Consider the following 24,187-nt stretch of genomic DNA (forward strand, 5'->3'; position numbering starts at 1 on the left):
AGGAATTTTCTCGCTCCTAGAATTACAGAAATAGTGTAGTGGTGACTATTCTGCATCTCTGTATTGTTTCAGTCCAGCAGAGATAACAATTTGGAAACAGGAGGGAAGCATGAGTACCCCATGTCTTGTATTTTATAAACTAACACTTGTAAAATGCACATTAGTACAGTATTATACAGTTAACTAGCAGGCAGTGAGTAATGAGAGAGCTTTTGCACACCTGCTTCTCCTGGAACAACTTTTTCATAGTTGGGATTTTTTTTGCTCTCAGCAGTGAATAGAAAGGCAGGGAGGGCATGCATTGTGCATATGCAAAGTGTTTCAGCTGTGATGGAATGGGTTCAAGAGTGGGGTTAACTGGAGTGAAGGAAGCTAGCAGGACTCAGTAATGTGGTGAAATCGAGGCAATCCCTCCTTATCAGCATTTTATCAACAATATAACCTTAAATATTCAGTTCATCACTGATTCATCACTTTAATGTTTATCGTGATCCTTTAATACCTTGGTTGATTAGATCTATAAGCTGCTGTAATACAAAGGACTTTGCCCAAGGCAAATTAGAAGAAAAATCAGAGGAGGAGGGGAAAAAGCTCAACATTGATAAAAGGGTTAATTAAGTGAATTAGAAGGGAAGGTAATGTTTGCTTTTTAAAAAGTGGGGTAATTTTGTGTTCAGCATAATTTGAAAGTGGTGCATAACCCATAACTGACTTGGAATATTACTTGTGAGGAAAGAAAATAAAGTTCTAAATAATATATATAAAGCAAATAACTTACCAATATGGTATGTTATTAGTAACTTTAGGTGTGTTTTTGAGGCATTGTTTGACATCACAGTTTCAAAAGCTGTTAAAAAATGTGTGGTGATTAGAAATTATGGCAGAGGGGAAATAAAATTTTGTGATCTTCTAGAGTTGGCTCTATGAAAGCACACAGTTTGTCATAGCTTTAGTCCAGTGAAATTCTAGATGGGAATTTAGCATATATCTTCATGTATATTTAAGGGAGATATTTACTGGACTGGGTAGTATGTGTTGATGTAGCATATTGAACTGACAAAACACCTATTAATGTAGAATTCGTTCACTTTAAAATTTCTACCTGAAGAGTCATTGTAATGAGACCAAAATGTTTTAAACCAATCATAGTGTTTAAAAATAAATTTTTAAAGTATTTTCAAATTGTGCAAAACAATGCAGGGGTTTTAGTTAAATACATACATTTTATGTATGCTTTTTAACAGATGGCAGTGTTTATTGTGAATTCAGTGTTCTGATTGAAATTTAAGGAGAGCAATGTGGAGTAAATGGTCAGAATGTAAAACTGAGATTCGTGATTTAGGAAACAGAAGATGTTTTCCTTTAGCTTTTTTGGTCACTACTTCTGCCATTTGTATATCAAGTTTAATTGCAAAAAAAATGTGTTGGCTTTTCTTTGTGATGACCTGGTACAGTTAGTCTGCCATTTGTATTTCATGAGGAACTGCATACACATTTCTCCTATGTAAGTTTGATTGCTTGTAAGTATGTAAGCTGACAGAAAATACTCAACTGGAATTACTTGTTCCATTTAAGAAAAAAAAAAGTAAACAAACTATCCCACATTTTTTATATTTGTTTACAGATCTGCAATTATGTTGGACCTGCAAAAGTAATTGTCCAGTTAGTAACTAATGGGAAATACGTCCACTTACATGCTCACAGCTTGGTGGGTAAATTTTGTGAAGATGGAGTGTGCACAGTTAATGCAGGACCTAAAGATATGGTTGTAGGGTAAGTCTGTCAACTCCTTTGTAAACCTGAGCACCAACACTGTAAGAAGCAATGCAGAAATACTAACAGGCAGCTAAATGGAGCACTAGTCTTCATGTGTTTTGTTTGTATCTTAAACAGAAAAATCAATGATGTTGCTGTTTACCTTTGTAGAATTTGTCCTAAGCAAGCTAAATAGGTTTTAGTAAATAATATTCACTTAGAATTTGTAGAATTTTAATCTCTTGGTGTCCAGTCCAAATTTGTATTGTAAGTCCATTCTTTGAAATGTAAATAGATTTGATCAGAGAAGGGACTAAAGTTACTGAAGAAAAGCTTTTATTACTGCTTTGATTAATATTTTATTTTTATTGAAATCTGCCACTAGGAATATAATTAAGACAAAATCATTAGAAAATAGGATTACTAAATTTGAAATTAATGCAAGACATGTATAAACATGAAAATACTAAATGAGTCAAACTTTCAAAGTTTAAAGCAGTAAGATTGTTGTGAAATTGTAGTTGGTCTGTTCTTGTTTAATTTAAAAGAATAATTGTTTATATCGGTAAATGAAGCTGAGGCTCCCAACTATGTTTTCAGGCTTAGATCAGGTTTCATGCTGGCTGTGAGTTTTAGTTCTGTGATCTCAAGAATGTCTTTGTTGGTGAAGAAGATGAAGTTTAAAAAGCTGAGAAGGTTGGGAGAGAGAGATATTCTTTTAAACTGTAACTTTTGATGTCCAAGCCCAGTGCACTGACTTTACCGAGAACAACAATTTAAATAGCTTTATTTTAAATGCTCCTTTTCATCTTGAAAAGTTTGGCTCATTTACTAACCTGTCTTGTTTTTCATCAGATGTCAGATGTTTAGAAACAGCTTTCCTGTCCTCACTTGACCTGCATGAAAATTGAGTTATTGTCTTGTTTTCATACTTCCAGATCTAATTGATTTTTAAATGTGCCAAGAGATTTTTACAAAAGCAGATCTTGCATTATGGAAGTTTTCATTCAAAGAGATACCTGAAGTGTCTGAATGAATGACCAGAGCCTTGTTTAAAATATTTTCTTTGGAAAATATTGCACTGTTTTAAGCTTCTTAGCTTGCTCTCCAAACCATTTTAAACAGATGGAGCTTATTCTGAGCAGTTTCTTTGCTTAACAGACATACAGAATGACATATTAATGTCATTGCCAAGACAGAGCAAACAAAGTGTAACAACCGGATTTTCCAATGTTTAGTAAGTTGCCTTCACAGTGCAAGTCTGAAACCTGACAAATTACTACTTATGCCATAGAAAAATCCTGTGCACCCGTAAGATCACTGCCATATGATGGTGCTCATTTTACATGTGTTATAAGCTTGGCTCAGTTTTGCTTGGTGGAGAATTTACCCTCAAGAACTAATAGTGCCTAATTAAGCCTGCAGAGTCCTCCTTTTGACTTCAGTTGTGTAGCTGTCTCTGGTAACAGAAAGACTGCCTGCTGCAGGTTTGGCATAAAGTATTAAGAAAATACCTTCCTCTATCAAAATTTGGCAGGTTTGCAAATCTTGGAATACTTCATGTCACAAAGAAGAAAGTGTTTGAAACTCTGGAAACACGCATGATAGATGCTTGCAAGAAGGGATACAACCCGGGTCTCCTGGTGCATCCTGAACTCGGCTATCTGCAGGCAGAAGGATGTGGAGACAGACAGCTAACTGGTATGTAGAAATGATAGCCTGGTTTTAATTGGTCTTTTACTAAAAACAGATTGAGCTTCTGAAAACACAGGTTCTTGGGTAGGAAAGCAGCCTATGGCTGTGTGCATTAAGATCTGTTGTGCTGTTGATGTGTTTTAGGGAGTCTGAAACAAAGAGTCTTTGCTGTCAACAGACAGATGAGAAGGAAGCAACTTCCTTCCATAGCTGCCTGTACCCACCTCTGCACCTATATTCCATTGCTCTTAAGCTGTTTAATAAGCCTTAGAGTAATTTTGCATTATTGCAGCAAGATATGATATCCTTAATTAACTTAGGGACCTCCTTTCAAGAACACACTTTCCTTCAGCTGCGTTTCACCCGTGTCCTTGTAAAACCTGTGGTCTGTGTTGCTTTCAGGTACTGTGTAAAGAAGCCATCCTTCTTTTTATCACTCTTAACACCAGGAATTCCAGTGTCCTTAGTGGTGGCCTTTGTCCTTTTTGCAACCATTATAAATTGAGAGCAGCAGATAGTAATTCTCTGTCTTTTAATTATATGCCTTAAGTAAGATCTGATGCACAAACTGCATTATGAGTGCAGTGTAATTTGAATAGCTGCTCCTCTCTGCTTAAAAACAGAGAACCCGATGGATACTGTGTAAAAGAACACATTTCCTCACTGTTGGTGCCTTTTGATAGTAATGTTTGTTCCATCTGTTTTGTTATGTGTCCCCTACCCCTTGTGTTACTTCATCTGTCTCCTTGTCGGTTCCAGAACGAGAGAGAGAAATTATCCGCCAGGCAGCGATACAGCAAACTAAGGAAATGGATCTCAGTGTCGTGCGCCTCATGTTTACAGCCTTTCTTCCTGACAGCAATGGCAGTTTCACACGGAAACTCGATCCCGTTATATCAGATGCAATATATGACAGCAGTAAGTATATTTGGCTTTAGTTACTTTTTTAACAAGGGGCAAGCTTTTGTACGTACAAAAATGATGGGCAGATATTGCTATACATAGACTCATCTAGCCCTGCTGCTTGCCTGTTATTTGATGAATAACAGGTAAGTAGCCCATGGATAATTAGCCCCATGTCTGCCCGAGTACATGTAGTATCATTCTGGTTTTTAATGGATGGTGATGTAAGCCACTGAGCAAGATGTTATTTTGCTGTTGGCGTGTTTAATCCTGCTGCTTTTATTATGAGGATTTTGTAAATTCTTGTTACATTCGTAAGAAGGGCTTGAATTTTGCGGTTTTCGGTTGCTTCTTGTGACAAAGTCTTGTCACACAGGATGTGAGGAAAAAATTACTTTGCTTCAATCTTTGTTGAGAATTTGACACCTTTCAGTTTTGCTGACCATCTGCTTGTCCTTGTTTTGAGAGACTAACATAACCAGAGTTCTCAATTCATTTCCTTTATATCTGTCAGTGTTTTCTGTACTTCTGTTACATCCCTCTGTTTGTCTTTTTTCTAAGTGAATCTTTTCACTTCATGTTTTCCCTTGTGCTTTTCAATTATACTGACTCATTTTACCTGAATTCTTTCTGCTGCCTGAGTTATCCTCCCTGAGGCTGTGGATTACCATGTTCCTGATAGTCATTCTGTAATGACTCAGAAAAAGTACCATTTTTTTCTTTTGCAACAGTCATGTCTATATCATTGCTTTTTAAGGGCAAAGTCTAGATGAAAAGGTATTAAATGCAACTATTCTACTATGTCTGTTCCTTGCTATTAATTGGGAAATGTAGTGATGTCAAAAATTTTTACTTTAACTAAGGAGACAAATAAAGGGGAAATTTTGTAAGCGTGTTTCTGCTGTTGCAAGTTGCTACACAGATGTCAGTTACTAGTTTCTGATTCCCAAGGGGGATTCTTGATTGTTAATTTCAGAAGATTTTTCTTGGGTTTTGTTTGTTGCATATGTTTTTTCTAATACTCTTCTTTGGTACCATTCAAGCCTCTTTCACACAACAGACATAGCTTGTGGTAGCATAACTGCCTGTCACAGCTGCTTTTACTTCTCAGATGATAGTTCTGTCTGGAGGACCAATAGCTGTTTATCAATGTCTCTGCTAGGATCGTGGAGGTGGGCTTTATCAGAGTCCAGTAAACTGGCCAAAAACTGACATGCTTTCAAGTAAGCCACAGTATAAAGCAAAGCATTGTATATAGTGAGATACAGAAAACAGCTCTCAAGAGTGTCAGGCTGTCAGAAAGCAGGGAAGAAAAAGCTATGTTCTCTTGTACTGCCCTTTTGTCATAAAATTAGTACTAGTGCAGGGTGCTGGATGCAGTTCACTGCTGGGCTACTTTGCTAGTGGAGTAATTATGGACCTTATTTTATAGTTCATAGTTCAGTCAAAGCTTAGAGGATACAAGGTTATGCCTTTCATATGAAAAGCTGTTGATTTATTCATGTTTAAAAAAACAGAAGAATTTAAGTAGGTTGTATTGGAGGTTTGTCTTTCTATTGCATTTCTGTGTGTTTTGCTTGGTTTTTTTTTTTAAATCTTTAACTGTTATGAAGTTAAGCATTTTTTAACCTTCCCTTTCAACAGAAGCTCCCAATGCCTCCAACTTAAAAATTGTAAGAATGGACAGAACAGCAGGGTGTGTGACAGGAGGGGAAGAGATTTACCTTCTCTGTGACAAGGTTCAGAAAGGTAAGAGTCCGAGTATTTTAAGATGCACCAGGGTGTTCATCTGGAGTACATGTGAAGCCTGCTGTGCTGCCTTAGTATTCTCCCACTCTGATACTGCAGCAGGATTTGTAAGCACACAGCCTTTCTAGAAGTCAGGCCAGCAGTCCAAAAAATTAATAAATCAAAATAGTCTCTTGCAAACAAATTCAGCTTGTGTTGCCTCCACTGAGACCATGTGATCACCTTTGTTCTTCTCAAGAGTTTGCCCTTCACCATATTCTGGAATTTTGGGGGTGGTGGGTCCTGGGTGACATTTGAATCCATTAACTAACACCTACTCTGAATTATTCTAAAGTTTATGATTTATCATTCAGTTCCTGATTATAAGGAGTAAGTATGAACATTCTCTGTTGACCATGGATGGGAACTTAATGTGTTCAGCAGTACTGCTAGTAACTTCATTTTTATGTATATGCTAACGGTAGAGATTACTGTATGTAAACATACTTCTCATACGTTCATTTTCAGTCTCTTCTCATGGCTTTGAATGTATCAGAATTTGGCAGTGTGGATTTGGATGCTTTGGTTTTGTATAGGAAGATAGTGGTTAATATGGTTGATTGTATTTGGGCTAAACTAAAAAGAAAAAAACATGGGAACAGGGGAAGTCCTTTGCATTTCTCAGGTGTAGGTAGTACTTGAGACTCCCTGGTGTAGATTGCATGGTAGAGTGGGTACCTTGTTCTCATCTGTTTGGAATCAGTTCCTGCACATGTTAAAATCACACTGACATTTTCTGTTAAGGCAGGCTGTCCTTTTCCATCTCTCTTTCTTGCAAATGCCCTTCTATGAATTAGGGAAGAGAGAGGGCTTTGGGGACTTCCAGGGACTTAGAAAAGAGATAGGGCTTTGAGGGCTTCTTAAAAGAAGGGACTTTGAAAAAACTATTTCCCTTCAGTAGTGTATCTACCCTTTGCCATCAGGGCTGAGATAAAACATAACTCTTGTGCACAAAATAAATAAATAAATGTCTGACTCAGTGGAAGCCCTGTGGTGGGGTTTCCCCTCAGCCAGATTGGGGTTTCCCCTGACCTCATTGCTTTCAGAAACCTCATGCCTGAAGGAACTTGAGCATGCAGGACAGCAGGACTGGAACTGGTGGTTCACAGTCTTGAGTCTAGCAGGTGTTGGATCAGAGGAAGCAGTCTGTCTGGTCCAGAAGCCTGTCCTGCATCAGTCACCCTAAGAGAGAATGGGCTTTTTCTGGGTTTTTTACTTGCCAGAAGTGCCGGGAAAGGAATTTGCTAGTGTGACGTTTCTCAAAAAAATATAAATAAATAAATACAAAGAGAATGAAAGAAGATTTGCTTAGAGGAGCAAAAGCCAAATGACGTGTTTCTGGCCGGTGCTGTGTTTGGAGGGTGAAGGATTGCTGCTGACATGCTGCTCGCTCACACCCTCGCCGCCTCTCTGGGCTGCAGCTCCAAAGTGGCACTCTGCCAGCAGCAAGCGGAACTTGAACTGTGGCACTTCAGGTTTTGCTACAGTTTTTTTGAACTGAAACTGTTGGAGGAGAGAGGGTGGTTTCTACATTTCACGCTTCAAGTTCTCCCCTCCTTACATGTTGGTTTCAAATAAAGCTCCTCTGGAATGTTTTATAGCCCTAGAATAGGAAGAGGTAGTGAACCTAGTTCTCTTTTCACAGCTCAGTAAGTAGCAACTTCAGTGAAGTCATTACAATCAGGCTGACCTAACAGTGGTGTCAAAAATGGGTTATTTCTGATGTTTTCATAAAATGGATAAAGCTAATTGATGTATTGTGTAATATTGTCATCCAGCCAAAAAGTAAATGTGTTGATTTTTATCTGAAATAAACTTAGCCAAAGGTTAAACAAATGCCCAAACATCCCAGAGTGTGCTTCTTTCATTCTTTGCAGATGATATTCAAATACGTTTCTATGAAGAGGATGAGAATGGTGGTATGTGGGAAGGCTTTGGAGATTTTTCTCCTACAGATGTACATAGACAGGTAAGTAACACAGCATTTGTCATTTGTTAATGAGTTTCTCATCTCTGTAAGCTAGGATTATATTATAGTTAGTAAATGAGGTGAAGGCATCTGTATCCTGTACTGACCTCTTCTTTGGCTGTTTACTTCCTAGTAACAATACAAACTTAACAGTTCTTTAAAGACCTACATTAGGTAACTATGCAGGTTGGGAATACAATGCAAGGAAATTGGGAGATAGCACATGCACCACTGTAAATTGGGATACGATATATAAACAGCTCTGAGAGCTCCTGTGAACACAGTGATAAAGCCACAGAATAGATGCTAAATGAGGAGGGGACAAACAGTGCAGTACTAACATATGTGATGGGGTGGTACTTTGCACAACAGTTCTGTCTTTCCCTAAAGGCCTTAGGACTCAACCTCAGGAGTGAAACTGAAAACTACAATGGAAGTTTATTGTTGTAACAGCCCTTTGCTACAACTTTTTGCCTCCCAAGCTGTAAACCAACTCCTACAAAACAGTGCAAACGTATAAACAAAGTTGTCAAAACCCATGCTCCGTGATAGTTATCTTCCTATTGTTTCCTTCACAGTTTGCTATCGTGTTCAAAACCCCCAAGTATCGCGATGTCAACATCACAAAGCCGGCATCTGTGTTTGTACAACTGCGGAGGAAATCGGATCTGGAAACAAGCGAACCAAAGCCTTTCCTCTACTACCCAGAAATTAAAGGTAATTCATTAAACCTGTTTTATATATTGGAAACAGAAACTGTAGGGTCCCTAGAAGTGTTTTTAATAAGTTAAGACTTGCTGGATAAGGACTTTTTTTTTTAGTTGTTGTTTTTAGAAAATATTATATTTGCCTCTTAATTTTGGGCAGAGCCAATATGAAGCGTGGTAGCTTTGTAATGGCTTTGTAGGTGTTTTTATTGGACTGGTAGGCAGTAAATCGACAAATATTTTCTTAGTGAGGCTCGCTCATGCACACATGCCTGTCTGTACAGTAGATGGCACTCTCTTCCTCTGAGTTTCTGCAAAATAATATCTGAGGGCATTTTACTGTCAGTAATTTCAGCTGAAACCTTAAACCAAAGATTGGTTGGTATCTGGTGGAAAAGGTACGTATTTTGCAGTTCTCACATTTTACCAGCATGCCAAGTCACTGATCTTTTTGAATTTTCCAAGACCGAGACATTTCTTGTGAGAGCAGGGAAAGTGCTGTTGCAATCTCTTGTGTTTAAAATTTCAGTTACTTAGCAGAAGTAGAATAGTTGGTATTGGACCTGCTTCCTAAATTATTAGTGAAAAGAAGTTTAACTAGCAGATCTGTGCCCTTTTGAAGTCTGCATTTGAAATGTTTGACATGAATGGCAGGAGCAATCATGATTTTAAATACCAATAATGTTAATGATATGGAAATGCCTTGAGGCCCAAGTCATAATTGCTGTTTCGTTGTATTAAGACAGTCTTTCTGCTTAACAGTTTACCTGCCTGCAGGTTACACTATTAAGTTCTAATCTAGAATGTTTTCTATGTTTTCTGTGCCTAACTTAGAGCTGTGTTGAAATCAGTTCCCTGTCAAAATCTCTAAAATATGTGTGTCTGAAAGCATGAGTGGTAAGGGACTCGGGACAGCTGGAGAGGGAGGGATGGTGGTTGATGTCCAAGTGAGTCTACTTTACACCTGTTATAATAAAATAGAAGAAAACATGCATTCACAAAAGCTTCCAGAGTTGCCAGAGGATTTCTTGGTAACGATTTCAGGAACCTCTTGTATAAGCATTATGGGAAGTGAAGTATACAACTGCAGAGCAAAGTTGCCAGATTTAAAGCAAACTGCTTTTATATGTCTCTCAGTGGAGTAAAATTAATTGAACATGATGTGCATTTTCAGATCCCCTATACAACCTAATCATAAAATTACCATTTAGGAACATTTGTTACAAGTGTTCACACAAACTCAGACATATGTATGTGGCTTTTTCTGTTTGTTTCTCTGACTAGATTGCTCTCTAGAGTTTTCTGTCCTCGTCAGTGTGAGTCTGCCTGATGTGTGCATGCATATGTACTTACAGATCATGTATGCCTGGAGATAATGCACGTGTATTTTTCAGTCTACTGTTTCATGTGTTCAGCTGTCTCATTGTGCCTGTGCATGAAATTTCTTTTTGTCACATGGCTATTGAAAACTACTAGATGGTTTAATAAACAGATTATATTTTCTTCTTTCCTCAACAGTTCTACTGGATTTTAACCCATATAATGTTTGTATCCCTATTTTTGTAGCTCTTGTAATGACATTTTCACTTTTCCCAGTCACTGCAATAATCCTTTCAAATCTTTGTGTTTTGCTTTCCAGGGGGGCTAAGTCTTATTTCGAACTTATACTATAAAATACATTCAGGGTTTTTTTCTACTGCTGCTTAGCATGGTTTGACAGTATTATGTCCTGGTTGAAAATAAGCTGTCATTGTTCTAGGAGCTTTTAAGCTATTTTAAGTAAATAATTTCAAACAAGCATGGTTTTCACCGTCACTTGCCACCCCTTGAACAAAAGTTCAGAGGGCACTGCAGGTACCTCTGCTAAGGGTCCATTTCTCAAGTAGATTTGCTTAGTAGAAGAGCCTGTGCTTATATTCCCCAAAGACAAATTTTCTTGAACAAGTTTGTGGTTTGGGGCACTTGTGCTGATTTATGACTTGGCTTAGACATTGAAGAATTTTGGGACCACTGATTTCTAGGGCTCTAAGTACACAAGATACTTTTGTAGGAATCTCTGAGCCCCCTAAGGCATCTCTGTGTGTGTCCCCTGCAGTCTGAGCACAAGGCTCAGACTGACACAACTGAAGAGACAACACAGGCCCCAGCTATGTTGCTGGTCTGACTGGGGACTTGGCACTAGCTTGTTTCTTGGAGGAATTTTCACTGCTCCAGTACATACAAAGTTAGGTTCTGTTATTTGGAGTTTGAAGAAAGTTGCCTCTTCTTACCCCACTCCACATTTTCCTTTCTAAAGTAGTAAACTGTAGTAATGCTTTCTGTATGCACGTCTGTGCTGTGCATGGCCAGCAGTAGGACTGACTCCTCTCCTGTCTGTTCCTTCCATCCCAGATAAAGAAGAAGTGCAAAGGAAGCGACAGAAGCTCATGCCTAACTTCTCTGATGGCTATGGTGGAGGCAGTGGCACCGGAGGTGGTGGCATGTATGGAGGGGGAGGTGGCAGTGCTGGCTCTGGTAAGGCAGTGGTTTTGAGGGAAGAGGGAAAGGGGTTCTACTTTGAGAGCAGGATAGATGTTTATTCTGATTTTTAAAATGTGGTGAGGATTTTGTCTCCTCCTAGGTAGATAAGACTTGACTCTGTTGCCTTTATAATAGTGTCACTCAATTGAATCAAGCATCTCCTTGTTTTCTAAACACGTCCTCATCTCCTTTGCCTTCCTACTTTGGAAGCTTTCTTGCTTCCTGGGGCCTTGAAGGCACTGAAATTCATGAGACAGCTCAGTTAAGTACTGGATTGGATGCTGAAAATTAAACAGGTTCTGAATTATTTCTTGGACCACTAGTGGTATTTGGCAAATCAACCCTGTTAGTGCAAAGAACTATTAAAAAATTGGAGATACTATTTAGTAAATTTTCTACAGTGCTCTATATGTTGAAGTCGGAGTGTATCTGATACACAGGATCATAAGAGCATTGCTTTGGTTCTTGCAGCAGAGCATTAAAAACCTATAGATCAGCAAATGTCATCTGAACAGCAACGCTTTTTTTAGAGCAGGGAACAGAGCAGCAGTTTTCAAACTGTTACATGTGTTGCCTGCAGCACATCTATAGCATAACACCAGAATACAAATCTGTTGTGGTCACAAAGATTCAGAAGCATAGAGGCAGCTTGTGATGTCTCTGCTGAGTTTTAGATGAAGCATATAGTGATATTACATTTGTGTGGTCTTACAAATATTGGGGTAGAGAGTGTCACTAGTCAATCACCTAGAATTTCTTTGGATTTTTGGAGAGGTGGGGGAAAGCTCACCTTTAGCCTGGAAAATTTATTATAATTGGATGGAATAAAGCAGAAGGTGTGCAGAAAACAAAAATCCACTTCTTTAGCTTCACGTTCTCCTAGGTGGTGTTTTCATTGCTTTAGGATGTAATTCTGTTAATTCTTAATCTTCTGCCTTTCTTTAGGGTTCAGTTATCCTTCATATGGATACTCTGCTTTTGGAGGGATGCACTTCCACCCTGGCACAACAAAGTCCAATGCTGGAATGAAACATGGTAACAGTAAAAATGTCATTCTTCCAAGAGTTGAATTGAGTTTGACCTCCTGTATTTTCTTCTGCAGTATGAGCCCAAGTGTCATGCAGGTCTAGCTAAGTGATTACGATTATACTGCCCTGCTTCTCTTTTTTCCTCTCCAAATCTACCTTAACAGCTGTGTGCATGTTCCTTTTTACTTCTGACTCCTGAGAAGCAGTTGCCAAAACCCTTCCATGTGATTCTGTATTCAGCATATGTTTCAAGCAACAGCCCTTTTACTTGCTTGAATGTGCTGATTACAGGTGACCCAAGGACTAGACCAGAGAAAACGTATCTTCCTTCGTTGCCACAGTCTGGTACTACACAGTAGCCCAGAGAAATCAGTGGAAAAGATTAAATTGTTAATAAGGACACTCTTGGCTTCCTATAATAGGAAGGTAATTTCAGATCTACATGTTGAATACTCTGTAGTTATTTCCACAGTCTCAGGGATGGATTTGCCATTAGGAAAACAAAAATGAATATGAATAATTCTGCTAGATTTCCTGAGATTACTTCTGACTTACATTCTTGTACCATAAAAAGAGAGGTACATCTGTTGTAATATATGAAAGTTTATTTTTAAAGCAGAGGCTGTCAAAAACATGACATAACTTCAGAGCAAGTTACATCACTATGTCTGTCCGTGTGCATTGGCATCTGAAATTGTATGATTCATGAGTTTAATGATAACACCTATGTTAAAGTAAATTTTTATATTGATTCTTCAGGGTTTGGTTTTGTCTAGTTGAGCTTTATCACTTGCATTAAAAAAGCAACGCTATTGGACACTAACGATTCTAATTTTTGTTAGAAGGACTATCAAACAGCACAGCTGAACAAACCAGGAAGAGCTCTGATAAACAAAGTGACAAATGGGACATGAAACATGATGTGAAGGTGGAAACTGTGGAGAGGACTGTGTGCAGAATGTCTGCTGATAATGAGGAGAAGGAGGATGCTGCTTCTTCCTGTAAAACTGAAGTAAACGAAGCAGATTTCAGGTGGCAGGGTAAGTGAACAAGTAAAGTTATTTATTTAGGGTAGATCAAACTGCTGTAAGGGTAAAGCTAGTGTAAAAGGCCTGGAAACTCCCTAAATGTCTGCTTGCTGTTTTCAGAACATGATAATGCCTCCTGGAGGAAACAAGAGGGATTCCCTTCCACCAAATCTAAAGTCCCTCCCCATACATAGTTCTGTAGGTAAACCGTTGTACTGCCACTGGGCACTTGAGCTTCTGCTTGTCATGCAAAGGAGATAAGACAGCTTATCCTGCTGGGCATGTTTAACACTGCCTTTTTAATAAACCTGTATAAGGAACAGCCGCAAGCAGTGAAGGCACAAGGGATACAATTCAGCAGCTGACTTGGCTTTTGATATTTGATAGACTGTAATGGATGTGTAAATGGATGTTGGCAGTGATTGCAGAAAAGAACTACTGCAACAACACTGTTAAATTGCATGCAAAGTAGTGTTACAGGTTTGAATTTGAGATGAAAAGGTATCTTTTCCCATATGGCAAATACCCAGTAAAATAACTGTTGGGTAGCAAAGTGTTATGTATCAAACAAAATGGGAGGAAGGCAAGAGTAGTCAATAGAAATGATTTAGCAGCAGAGCTGTAAAATATACAAAGACCACAAATCACCCTCTCCCAGAGCAAGACATCCTTTTCCTGGGTTGTTTTTTAAAATAATTGATGGACACTTTTTTAAAGGAATTGAGTAATTGTGCTTATCATAAAATAAAAAAACCAACAGTTGGATTACAGAGACATGCTAGCAGTAGGAATTGAGCAGGAAGGAATGTTTTGTTCTTGGCTCTTACCAAGAGCAACATGATCTAGACCACTTTAGTTGTTCCTTGGATCAGGGAGAGGGCACGTTATCTTGTGTGTATCAGCCATGTAAGGCACTTGCTATTAACAAGCTAGAAACCATGGCTTGGGAAACCAAAGTGGCATAATAGCTGGGTTTTAGTTGTAAAGCTTCTTGTGGTCTGAGAACAGATGGTGCTCTTGAGAAAAGCTGAAGGAACTTGCTGTTTGCAGTTCTGGTTGTGATAAATCACGTGGCTGGTTCAGAGAGCAAAATCTTTTGCTGATATGAAGAACTAATAACGTCCATTTAGCAGTCACGAAGGAGAGGCCTGAACTGTTTACCTGTTTTCCAAGTAATGAATGTTGTAGGCAGGAAGTTTATCATTTCTCTTCTGTATCTATTGTAATGGCATGAAAGGAGGCAACTTCTAGCTCCAGATTATATGAAGAATGGGTGCAGAAGAACAGGCTTCATAAAACAGCTGCTGTAGACTGTATTTGGGTATTAGACTAAAAGATGCTTGTCGTATTTTGAAGGATATTTTTTCTGTGTTTGATATGGAAAACCAGGGAGTTTCAGCATCTAGTTCATTGGTCTTTGGAAATGTCTAAATGAGAAAAGACCAAATTGCTTAACGCCCTTTACCCTGACTATTTATCCTGAACATAACATCCATTTAATGCTATTATTTAGTGTAAAGAGGTAAATAGCAAATATGAATGTAGCAGCCCAGGCATGCAGTGGAGCAGCCACAGTGATGTATTGGTTGGAACAATAAGCTTCGTGGATAGCTGAGTAAGTCTTTGCCTTACAGAAATGGTGAATTCCTGTTCATCAGGGATACACTTCTGACCCAGTCTAAATGCCTGGTTTTGTGTAACTGGAAATCCTGGGTATTGTTTCCCCGTGTGCGCTTTAAATGACGAAGTCTGTTGTACTTGTTTGCTCTTAGTAATTTCCAACCTTACGAGGTTTTATGGAAACATGAAACTGTTCAAAATGCAGGCTGGTTTCAGATGATACTTCTCAAAATGATGACTGTAGTTTAAGAGTTCATCTGTTTCATTTTCACTCGTTTCTTGCTGATACAGAACCACGAAAGTATTGACAGAGCAGCCCGAGTTACTTTTTTTTCCACAAATGAGTTTCTTTTCTCTCCTTTCTCCCTTTTGTCTCCCCATCACGACAAATTCTACTTTTTGAAATCTCAGTGGTTGTACATTTTATAAATCTAAAATCAGGATACTACAAATACTAAGCAGTATAAAAACTGAAATGTTTAAAACAGGAGTTGTGCTGCTGCTGTACAGCAGGAGAGACTGCATGATATGAGTCTGAGGAGCACAAAGGCCTGTGTTTATTTCATAGCTTTTCTGTGAGCATCTGTGCAATATTTGATGGGTCACTTAGGCTTCTTGTACCTCAGTTTCCTCAAGGCAAAACTACTCAGAACTGCATAAGAGGTTTTTTTTAATTGCTCTATAGACAAGAGTCAGAGGTAGCTTCCAAGGTTTGAGTGTTCTCAGTGTTCCTGCTGCCTGAATGCTCAGCATGCACCTAGTTTTGATTCCAAGGGACTCGGTTCCCTCTGTCCTTATGTCTCAGAAGTAATTAGTGAGTCAGTGAATAATGCTTGGTGGTCTGCACTTTGTATTTCAAGGACAGCACAAATGCCTATTGAAAGAAGGTGGTGTTCCAAGGAAGAGAACCAAACTGATGAAGACAAAACTTTGTTTTGCAGATTCTCTGTTCCTGGAGAAGGCCATGCAGCTTGCCAAGCGTCACTGCAACGCTCTCTTTGATTATGCTGTGACTGGAGATGTGAAGATGCTGTTGTCTGCTCAGCGCCATCTCACTGCTGTCCAGGATGATAATGGAGACAAGTGAGTTGACCCCACTATGCTTACTGGGTTGAAACTGATGATTTTAGTGGCAGAATGGTGTAGTCAATTTGTTCTGTCCCTTGTGTGTGCCAATCACAGATGGCAGCACTGCTCTCATCAAATGAATATCTTTCTCCTTTGTGCTGTTTGGAAGAGGTACAGCTGTGATTTAGAAGTTCTCGTTGCATTTGCAAACAAGTTGTGCACACTACAAAGTTCATTGATCCAGTACCTGTCAGAAAGTACTCTGGTCACTGAGGGTATGTTGAGCATGTTGTGCATTTCTTTGCCATTTTTTTACTTACAATCTTGACTGAGCATACACAATGGATGAGGATCCGCAGGTTGGTGCTGAAGGAGAGTGCCCTGCTTTTTATTCCATGCAAGTCCTTAAGTCTTTATGGGAAGCTTAAAGTAAGAGATTCACTGGGAGATATAGAAACAATAGCTGGAGGGTCCATACTGCTTTTCTCCCACTGAAACCAACTTCTTCCCAGAGGACATTATTTTGCTCTTGCTTACATCTATACTGTACTGTTGTCTAACAAAGGATTGCACAGATGTTTGTGGCAGACTTGGCTGCTAATATTTGCTTATCAGTCCTTCAATAATGTGAGCTGGAGCAGAAATCCATTTTGTTCCTCTACAGCTATGCAGATTCTGTGGAACTCAGAGTGAAATACTGTGAGGAACTAATGATTAGTTAAAATGAAATTTCATTACTTAAAATGAAATTCAGCAGAAGCAGCTCTGAACATTTGCAAAGATAATCTCTGGTATAAGCAAGTGACTATCACATCCTCACTTCTCAGCTGGCAGGCCTTGAGCAGGCCCTGTGCAATTACCAATATTTCCTTACATTGTAGTATTTTACACAGTAGAAGCCACACAAGCCTTGAGGTGTCCAGCTAGAAGGAAAATTACAGGTGATTGAGACCTGTATCCCTGTTCAATTATTACTCTGTGAGAGGTTACTACTTTCACTCCACTTTTGGTGAAAATAGGTCTCAGATTACACATAGAGGACTGCACAATCACAGAGAGCTACTTTACTCGCTTTGCTTTCCAATTGGCAACCTAATGTCTGCTTTCAGGAAAGCAGGAATATGAAAGAGGCAGGAGCTAGCAACAAAATCTGCCAGCACTTTGGACAACACAGCTTCTGTGTTTAAAATGAAACAAGGGGGATAGAGGAGTATTGAGCAAGTAGGACCTGCATTTAAATATCAGTAAGCTGCCCCTCAGATTTGGACTTGCAGAGCATTTAAACTAAATCAAAATACTTTTCAGAATGATGATAAATAGTTGTTTTCTTCCTGAATCAAGAAGTATCGGCAAGCTCATGTTGCCTTTCTCCTGGGATGGATTTTAGTCTGTGAGCACATCATACATCTGTTTTACTCCATAACATTTTTAAAAAGAGAAGCTTTGGCGACTGTCTTCCATCTCTCTCTTGGAGGGAGGGGGAAGGTTAAAAATCATAAATAAATTTCCCTGACTTTCACTTTAATCATTAAAATTATATGGCAACAAACAGAAAATTTTTGCTTAAGCCTTAAAAAAAATGTTAGGCTGTCAACAGTTTTGCTCATCTTTCATCAAAGCAGTATGCAGGGAATGAAAATACCTTTAGTGGGCCTTGTGTTGTGTTTCATGGCCTTGAGACAGAACACAGTAATCTATAAGTAGAGTATGTTTACAAGTAACACCAGCTGTGACTGCATTTGTACCATTTGTACCAATACCACTCCTCTGCAGATACCTGATGGCTCCACAGGGGTGCAGAAATGCATGTTTTCATGTAGGACTGTTTAAGAAATGGAACTGACTGCCCTTTTGTGGTCTGTTCAGCGTGTCTTTACAGTATCACATGTAGAGGCAGGATAAAATTAAAATGCTTGCTGCAGAAAAGAGAATTAAAAGCAGTAGAAGAGCATCTGTGTTTCTGAAGTGAGATTTGGAAACAATATGTCAGCATAGTAAGAAGCATCTCCCAGAGAGCAGAGGAACAGCTCTTTTCCAGTAATGGCGGGTCTGTTTGAACAGCACAGGAGACTTGGAGGTAAAGTGCCATGGTACTGCCTATGGCAGTGTCTAGAACCAATAAAAAGGGCCCTGCAGGGTTAAATTTGGTTTGTAAATTATATTTTTTTCCTTTGTTAAATTATCTTCTGTTTTTGAGTCCTCTCAGTCTCAATTTCAAGATCACTCTATGCCCTGAATGGCACGGAACTTCTTTTTATTTTTCTGATGAAAGTGTAAATCTGAGACTATTCAGGTATTTCTGGAGCAGCATAACAGACACAGCACATGTCCCATGTTGATATCGTGTGTCAGCAGCAATATGCTAAACAGATGAGTCTAGAAGCTGGCCAGCACCTGCTAAAGAAGAGCTTGGCAGGATATGTTTAAAAACAAAGAGCATGACTTCCAAATGAAGTCTCAAGGGAACAAGAAATAGAGAGCTCTGTTGGACAGGGGTGATGGGATTCAAAACCTGCTTTTTTCTTCGTGTCATTTTGCTGCTCTGGCTGATGGTGAGGGACCTGCTCTGGAGAAGAGCACTGGAAAGGCCATTGCATTAACCCAGTAGAAGTGTCTCACTATGCAGTCACTGATGTCCCGAAGCAGGGGCTTTTTTTGGCATGACGTCTGTGGCCACTGCTGCAAACCTTGTGGTTGTTAGTCACCAGGCCTGAGTCCTTAGTCAGTTTTCTGTTTGAAAGTGAAGGAAAGGAAAACCCACAGATCTGGCTGGGGAAACCCCAAGGGAAAATCTGCTTTGGAGGCAGAGGGGCCTGTGGAAATTCTGCAGGAAGCTTTTGACAGTGAGAGGTGTTCATCTGCTGCATAATTCAAAATATAAAAAAAACAAATGAGCAAAGAATCTGGGGATTTTCTGAAGCAATTGTTTTGTGCTACCAATTTTGTATATTAGACTAGAAGTAAAGTTATGCTACCAATTTTGTATATTAGACTAGAAGTAAAGTTATGCTCGGGGCCGGCAAAAGCTATTCTGAGTTTGCTTTTGTGATTGAAAGGTAAACAGTTACCTTCTCACTTGCTTTTTTTTATGCTGGGGCTCATTTTAAGTGCTAATATTTAGTGCTGGAATCATTACCCCTAATAGTCAAGTGTTTTTTTCAGAATTCAGTCAGATCTACAGCAAAGCCTTGAAATTTTTATAATAAATTTGAAAACAGTCTGAATTTGTTAATCTGCTTTTTGTTTGTTTCAGTGTCCTTCATTTAGCAATTATCCACCTTCATAGTGAGCTGGTGAAAAACCTCTTGCAAGTGATGCCAGATCTGAATTACAATGACATCATTAACATGAGAAATGACCTCTATCAGGTAGGTAGTTGTGGTGGTACAAGTGTTGCTGATTGTCTAGCCAGTAAAAGAGAAATTGCTTCTGTGGGAAAGAGCCGAGATCTGACAATTCAAACAAGTTTAGAAACACAATGACATATTGTAAGGTGGTGGAGGAACGAGAGCCTGTTTTCATAAATTTAGTCTATAACTCCCCTTGATGTTAACACAAGTGTCTCCAAGGGTTAATTGCAGAATAGGCCAAAAATGGTAAATTCTTCAGTTCATGTCTTCAGTATTTGGCTTCTCTGTTGCTAAACCAGCGGTATGGATTACACTGTGCCAGCTCTGGGCTCTTTTGACCTTTTAATGTAGGTTAATTCGGGATCATGAGCCAGTTGCTTCGTCATCAGTTATCTATAGGCACGTGAAGCCATAGTAACCTATTCCCTTCCTACAGCCCAGATTGTATTTGTGTCCATCACATGAGCACCAAAGACTTCCCTTTCTATTTCTAGATTCGTATTATAGTAAAACCAAAAAAAATAAGCCCATTTCCATGTCTTTTACCTTGGAGGAAAAGAACTCTTAACTGCCAGGCACAATTCTGTCTCCTCAGCTTCATCTGTGACAGAGTCTGAGCTGTTTGTATTGTAACTCAGGTTTTAGAAAGAGCTGTGGGAACCTGTCTGAAAAGGAATCTCTTCTAAAGAGATTGTGTGCACCATTTGGCTGTCGCACAGGTAACCAGCTGGACATTACACAGCAGCACTCTGACACTTGTGTTGTTTGTTTTGCTGTCAACAGTAAAGGCAGGGTTTTTTTTCCATACAGATAGTCCCAGAAGGTTTGACTCCTTTGTTTTCTTTCACATTTCATTTTTGTGTTCATATAAGGCAAGTTTGAAATGTGGAGGCTGATCAAAGCAAGCAGAAGATTCTGAATTGAATTCTGTGCCCTCTGTTTAACAGAAACCAGAAGCAAAGCTGTGCTCCACACAAGAAATAAATCCCTGACTACCAGGACCTCTACACCTCTTCCTTCCTTCAATTTATACCTTAAACCAGTGATGGGAGAGAATGTAGGCTTGGGCTAGAATTTTCCTTCTGTACAAATATTCTGAAAGCTGAATTGTACATGTACCCTATAGATGCAGTAATTAATTGCAAATCTATTGACAAATCTATTGACAAACACAAGCTTATTGTGCAAAGCTGGAATTAGTCTTTTTTTTTTTTAATAGTTCTCTGTTAATATAGATATAATAATCTGGAGATGGACTATTGTGTAATTTTTAGATTATTTTAATATTGGAAATATGATTTCCCAAGCCTTACTAGAATGCTTACTGTTTAAATACGTGCAACTCTGAGTATGTTCACTAACTCCTGTGCAGCCATTTTGAGGGATAAGGAGCTTCTAAGCCTATGGTTGCAAACCTCTGATTCAGGAGCAAAATGAGAGCATGGTTCAGTGGTAAAGGCAGATCTGAGCAGGGCCTGGAAAGTGCATGTGCTCCAACCATGGCATGAACTTGGTGATGGGGCAGCTGGAAGCAGGGTTACAGTGTCTGAGGGGTGCAGGGATTATCTCATTTCCCAAGTCCCTTACACTGCAATGCTCAAATAGCCAGGTCAGTGCCCTGGCTTATAGAGTAGGCAACATCTTTGTTCCTCCCAAAGTCCAACTGCTGACACTGGCAAGGCAGCTTTTATTTCCAGTAAGTAGAAACCCTGTTTGTAGTATTCACAGTAGAAAAGAATGTACACATATGCAAGCTTTTAGTTTCTGTTAGCTTTGGAGTGATGTAACATCTTCTCACACTAGGAGCCTTTATGGGTTTCAGAGATTTCTGTAGAAGTGATGTAGCTGTTGCTTATCTTCTCGTGGCTTGCTTCTATCTCTTCTAGACCCCCTTGCACCTGGCAGTAATCACAAAGCAGGCAGAGGTGGTAGAAGACTTGCTGAGGGCTGGAGCAGATGTCAGCCTCCTGGATCGCCATGGTAATTCTGTCTTACATTTAGCTGCTACCGAAGGAGACGACAAGATCTTGAGTCTGCTCCTCAAGCATGAGAAGATATCTCCGTTGGTCAACCTTTCCAATGGTGAAGGTATGGAAAGATAAGGGCTCTATTTTACACTTAGCTACTAGACAAACACGACCCAATTCCTGCCCCTGCCAACACCATGACTCTACACAGGTAGATACAGACCTTGAAATTAGTATCTTTCCCCATTTTGCATATGCCTGCAGGCACAGATAAGAGAACACAGATGTGTTGGTTTTCTGGTTATACAGAACAGAAAGATGTAATGGCCACATGACAAAGTATGGATTTGAATTTTTGTTACTCTATATTCTCTTCAATCTCACAAAACTTCAAGCACTGTGTTCCTTCTAAGATACCTTATGCCACCACTGGTTTTAAAAAAAAAAATCCCCCTAGAAGAAAATGTTTCCTCTTTTCTAGTGAATGAATCCCCTCAAAAATAGGTTCTAGACCAGTGTTGAGTTTTGTATGTGGTACTTTGTGACCATACAGAATTAGACCCTACAAATTAACCACGAAGAGACAATTCTCCCATTTTTCATTGGCATGGGGGATTTGAATTTAGTACTCCTCCTCTAGTAGATTGTAAAATGTCTGACCTAAAAATGTCATTATGGGAATCAAGAAATGGTGTTAAGTTCCTCAGAGAGAAAGAATTTTTTATTTGGTTGGATATTGTTTGGTTGGTTGATTTTTAAATACAAGGCTTTATGATCTAGTGCAGGTAATCATGAGATGGTAAGGCAGTGTGACCTTACAGGAGGATGATACTAAAATATACCAATTATTCCCCAGACTGTTTCTAGAAGAGATGTTCAGTAGCAGATGGGGCCAATGTGGGGTACGTACTTGTTTAGCACCAAGATGCAGGTTTTATTTTTAAGGCTACTCTCTTTTGAGTCAAAGAGATGCTCTAGGTGAACTCTGTAGTTCCTGCCTTCTGTTCCACCTTGTAGTCTGCTGGGGTTCTTTTTCTTGCGTGGTTTTGACTCACCACCATTAACACAACCAGTTCCAATTTATGCACAAAGAACATTTTTATCAACATCATTAACATGATCCTGAGCCTCCACCTAGAGTGCTACTTTAGGCTCTGGGACCCCCAGCATACAAAGGACACAGGCTTGTTAAAGTGGGTCCAGGGGAGGCCATGAAGATGCTCAGGGGGCTGGAGCACTTCTCCACTGCAGACAGGCTGAGAGAGCTGGGGCTGTTCAGCTTGGAGAGGAGCAGGCTCCAGGGAGGCCTCATTGCAGCCTTCCAGTGCCTTTTAAAGGGAACCTATAGGAAAGCTGGAGAGGGACTTTTTACAAGGGCGTGTAGTGACAGGACAAGGGGGAATGGTCTCAAACTGATGGAGGGTAGGTTTAGATTAAATATGAGGAAGAAATTCTTTACTATGAGGGTGGTGAGGCACTGGAACAGGTTGCCCAGAGAAGCTGTGGATGCCTCATCCCTGGCCCAGATGGCCAGGTTGGAAGCAGCTTTGGGCAACCTCGTCTAGGGGAGGTGTCCCTGCCCATGGCAGGAGGTGGGTGGAACTAGATGATCTTTGAAGTCCTTTCCAACCCAAACAATTCTATGATTCTATCATCTTTTAGTGTATAAGCAGGCAAAATATGTTACTTCTGCTCAGATAACTACAGAAACTCTAACTTATTTTACAATTCTCATAGATGCGGACATTTCAAAACTCATTACTCTGACATTTCTGAATTCTTCAAATATTAATGCACATGGACACATGCACAGTATTAAAGGTTGGGATTTATTTTTTGTAGGTCTCAGTGCAATTCACATGGTAGTGATGGCAAACAGTATGTCCTGCCTCAAACAGCTGATTGCTGCTGGAGTTAATGTCAATTCTCAGGAACAAAAATCTGGACGAACTGCATTGCATTTGGCTGTTGAACAAGAGAACATCCCTTTAGCAGGCTGTCTTTTGCTCGAGGTAAGGGCAGAATTTCTTTCTTCCAGGTCTTTCCAACTATATATTTAAATACTCTGGACACTCCTTCAGTGCTTCAGAGGAACAGAAAGGGGGGTTCCTGTTTATTGACTAGATTACTTAAATTAGCATAATGGCAAAATTATTGGTAATGTTATTCATGGTTTTGTTCAGCACCGCTGGTGAATCATTTGGCCAAGCTGAGGAATTTACAGTGACCCTGACCTAACTGCATATGCCATGTTTAATTTGCACTGAGTAATCCTGGCAGCCAATGAACTTATTCATGAACAAGTTCATCACTACTTCTGTGTGTAGTTGAATGTGTATAGAGAGATGTGCATAGAGATATAGTTGTGCATATCTATAAGTATTTGTCTCATCTCTTTAACACCTTGATCCTGGTGTCCTTAATTCTACACACCTCCTGCTGCTGTAGCTCTCCTTGGTGTTGGTGTGTGGATGTGCCACCAGCCTGGCTGCTCTTCTGAAGAGCAGCAGGAAGGCAGATTTCTGTGCACACCATTCACACTCCAAAGGCTGAGGGTAATCACATGGCAGAACCATTACATGGGATGCACAGTGGCTTTTATGTACCTGGCCTATTTGGATATACACTGCGCCTCCTGCTGTAACACTGGAGCACACGACAACCATCTGCTCCTCCATGCAGATAGTTGTAGTTACTCTCTGATTATGTCTTTGCAGACAGTTGTAGTTACTCTCTGATTATGTCTTTTCAGACATTAGTTTTTATGCAAACAGGTGTGGAAAGTGCTT

At 39.5% G+C, this 24,187-nt stretch overlaps 1 protein-coding gene across 5 annotated transcripts in view; it reads left to right on the plus strand.

The window, feature by feature from the left end:
- The window catches only part of NFKB1 (nuclear factor kappa B subunit 1), a 57,020-nt gene that overhangs the window by 28,138 nt on the left and 4,695 nt on the right, over positions 1 to 24,187 (plus strand). For 3 of the 5 annotated variants that reach the window (XM_064652004.1, XM_064652006.1, XM_064652008.1), the window contains exons 6-18: positions 1,625 to 1,773; positions 3,293 to 3,456; positions 4,210 to 4,368; positions 5,998 to 6,102; positions 8,019 to 8,110; positions 8,689 to 8,827; positions 11,209 to 11,331; positions 12,283 to 12,372; positions 13,208 to 13,405; positions 15,955 to 16,096; positions 19,335 to 19,449; positions 21,318 to 21,519; positions 23,241 to 23,410. In XM_064652004.1, coding sequence (XP_064508074.1) covers positions 1,625 to 1,773; positions 3,293 to 3,456; positions 4,210 to 4,368; positions 5,998 to 6,102; positions 8,019 to 8,110; positions 8,689 to 8,827; positions 11,209 to 11,331; positions 12,283 to 12,372; positions 13,208 to 13,405; positions 15,955 to 16,096; positions 19,335 to 19,449; positions 21,318 to 21,519; positions 23,241 to 23,410 — 1,848 coding nt within the window. The remainder of the gene's footprint in view (positions 1 to 1,624; positions 1,774 to 3,292; positions 3,457 to 4,209; positions 4,369 to 5,997; positions 6,103 to 8,018; positions 8,111 to 8,688; positions 8,828 to 11,208; positions 11,332 to 12,282; positions 12,373 to 13,207; positions 13,406 to 15,954; positions 16,097 to 19,334; positions 19,450 to 21,317; positions 21,520 to 23,240; positions 23,411 to 24,187) is intronic. The other 2 variants (XM_064652005.1, XM_064652007.1) reach the window with 1 other exon arrangement.

The sequence above is a fragment of the Pseudopipra pipra genome, chromosome 4 (genome assembly GCF_036250125.1).
Source record: "Pseudopipra pipra isolate bDixPip1 chromosome 4, bDixPip1.hap1, whole genome shotgun sequence".
Classification (NCBI taxonomy): Eukaryota; Metazoa; Chordata; class Aves; order Passeriformes; family Pipridae; genus Pseudopipra; species Pseudopipra pipra.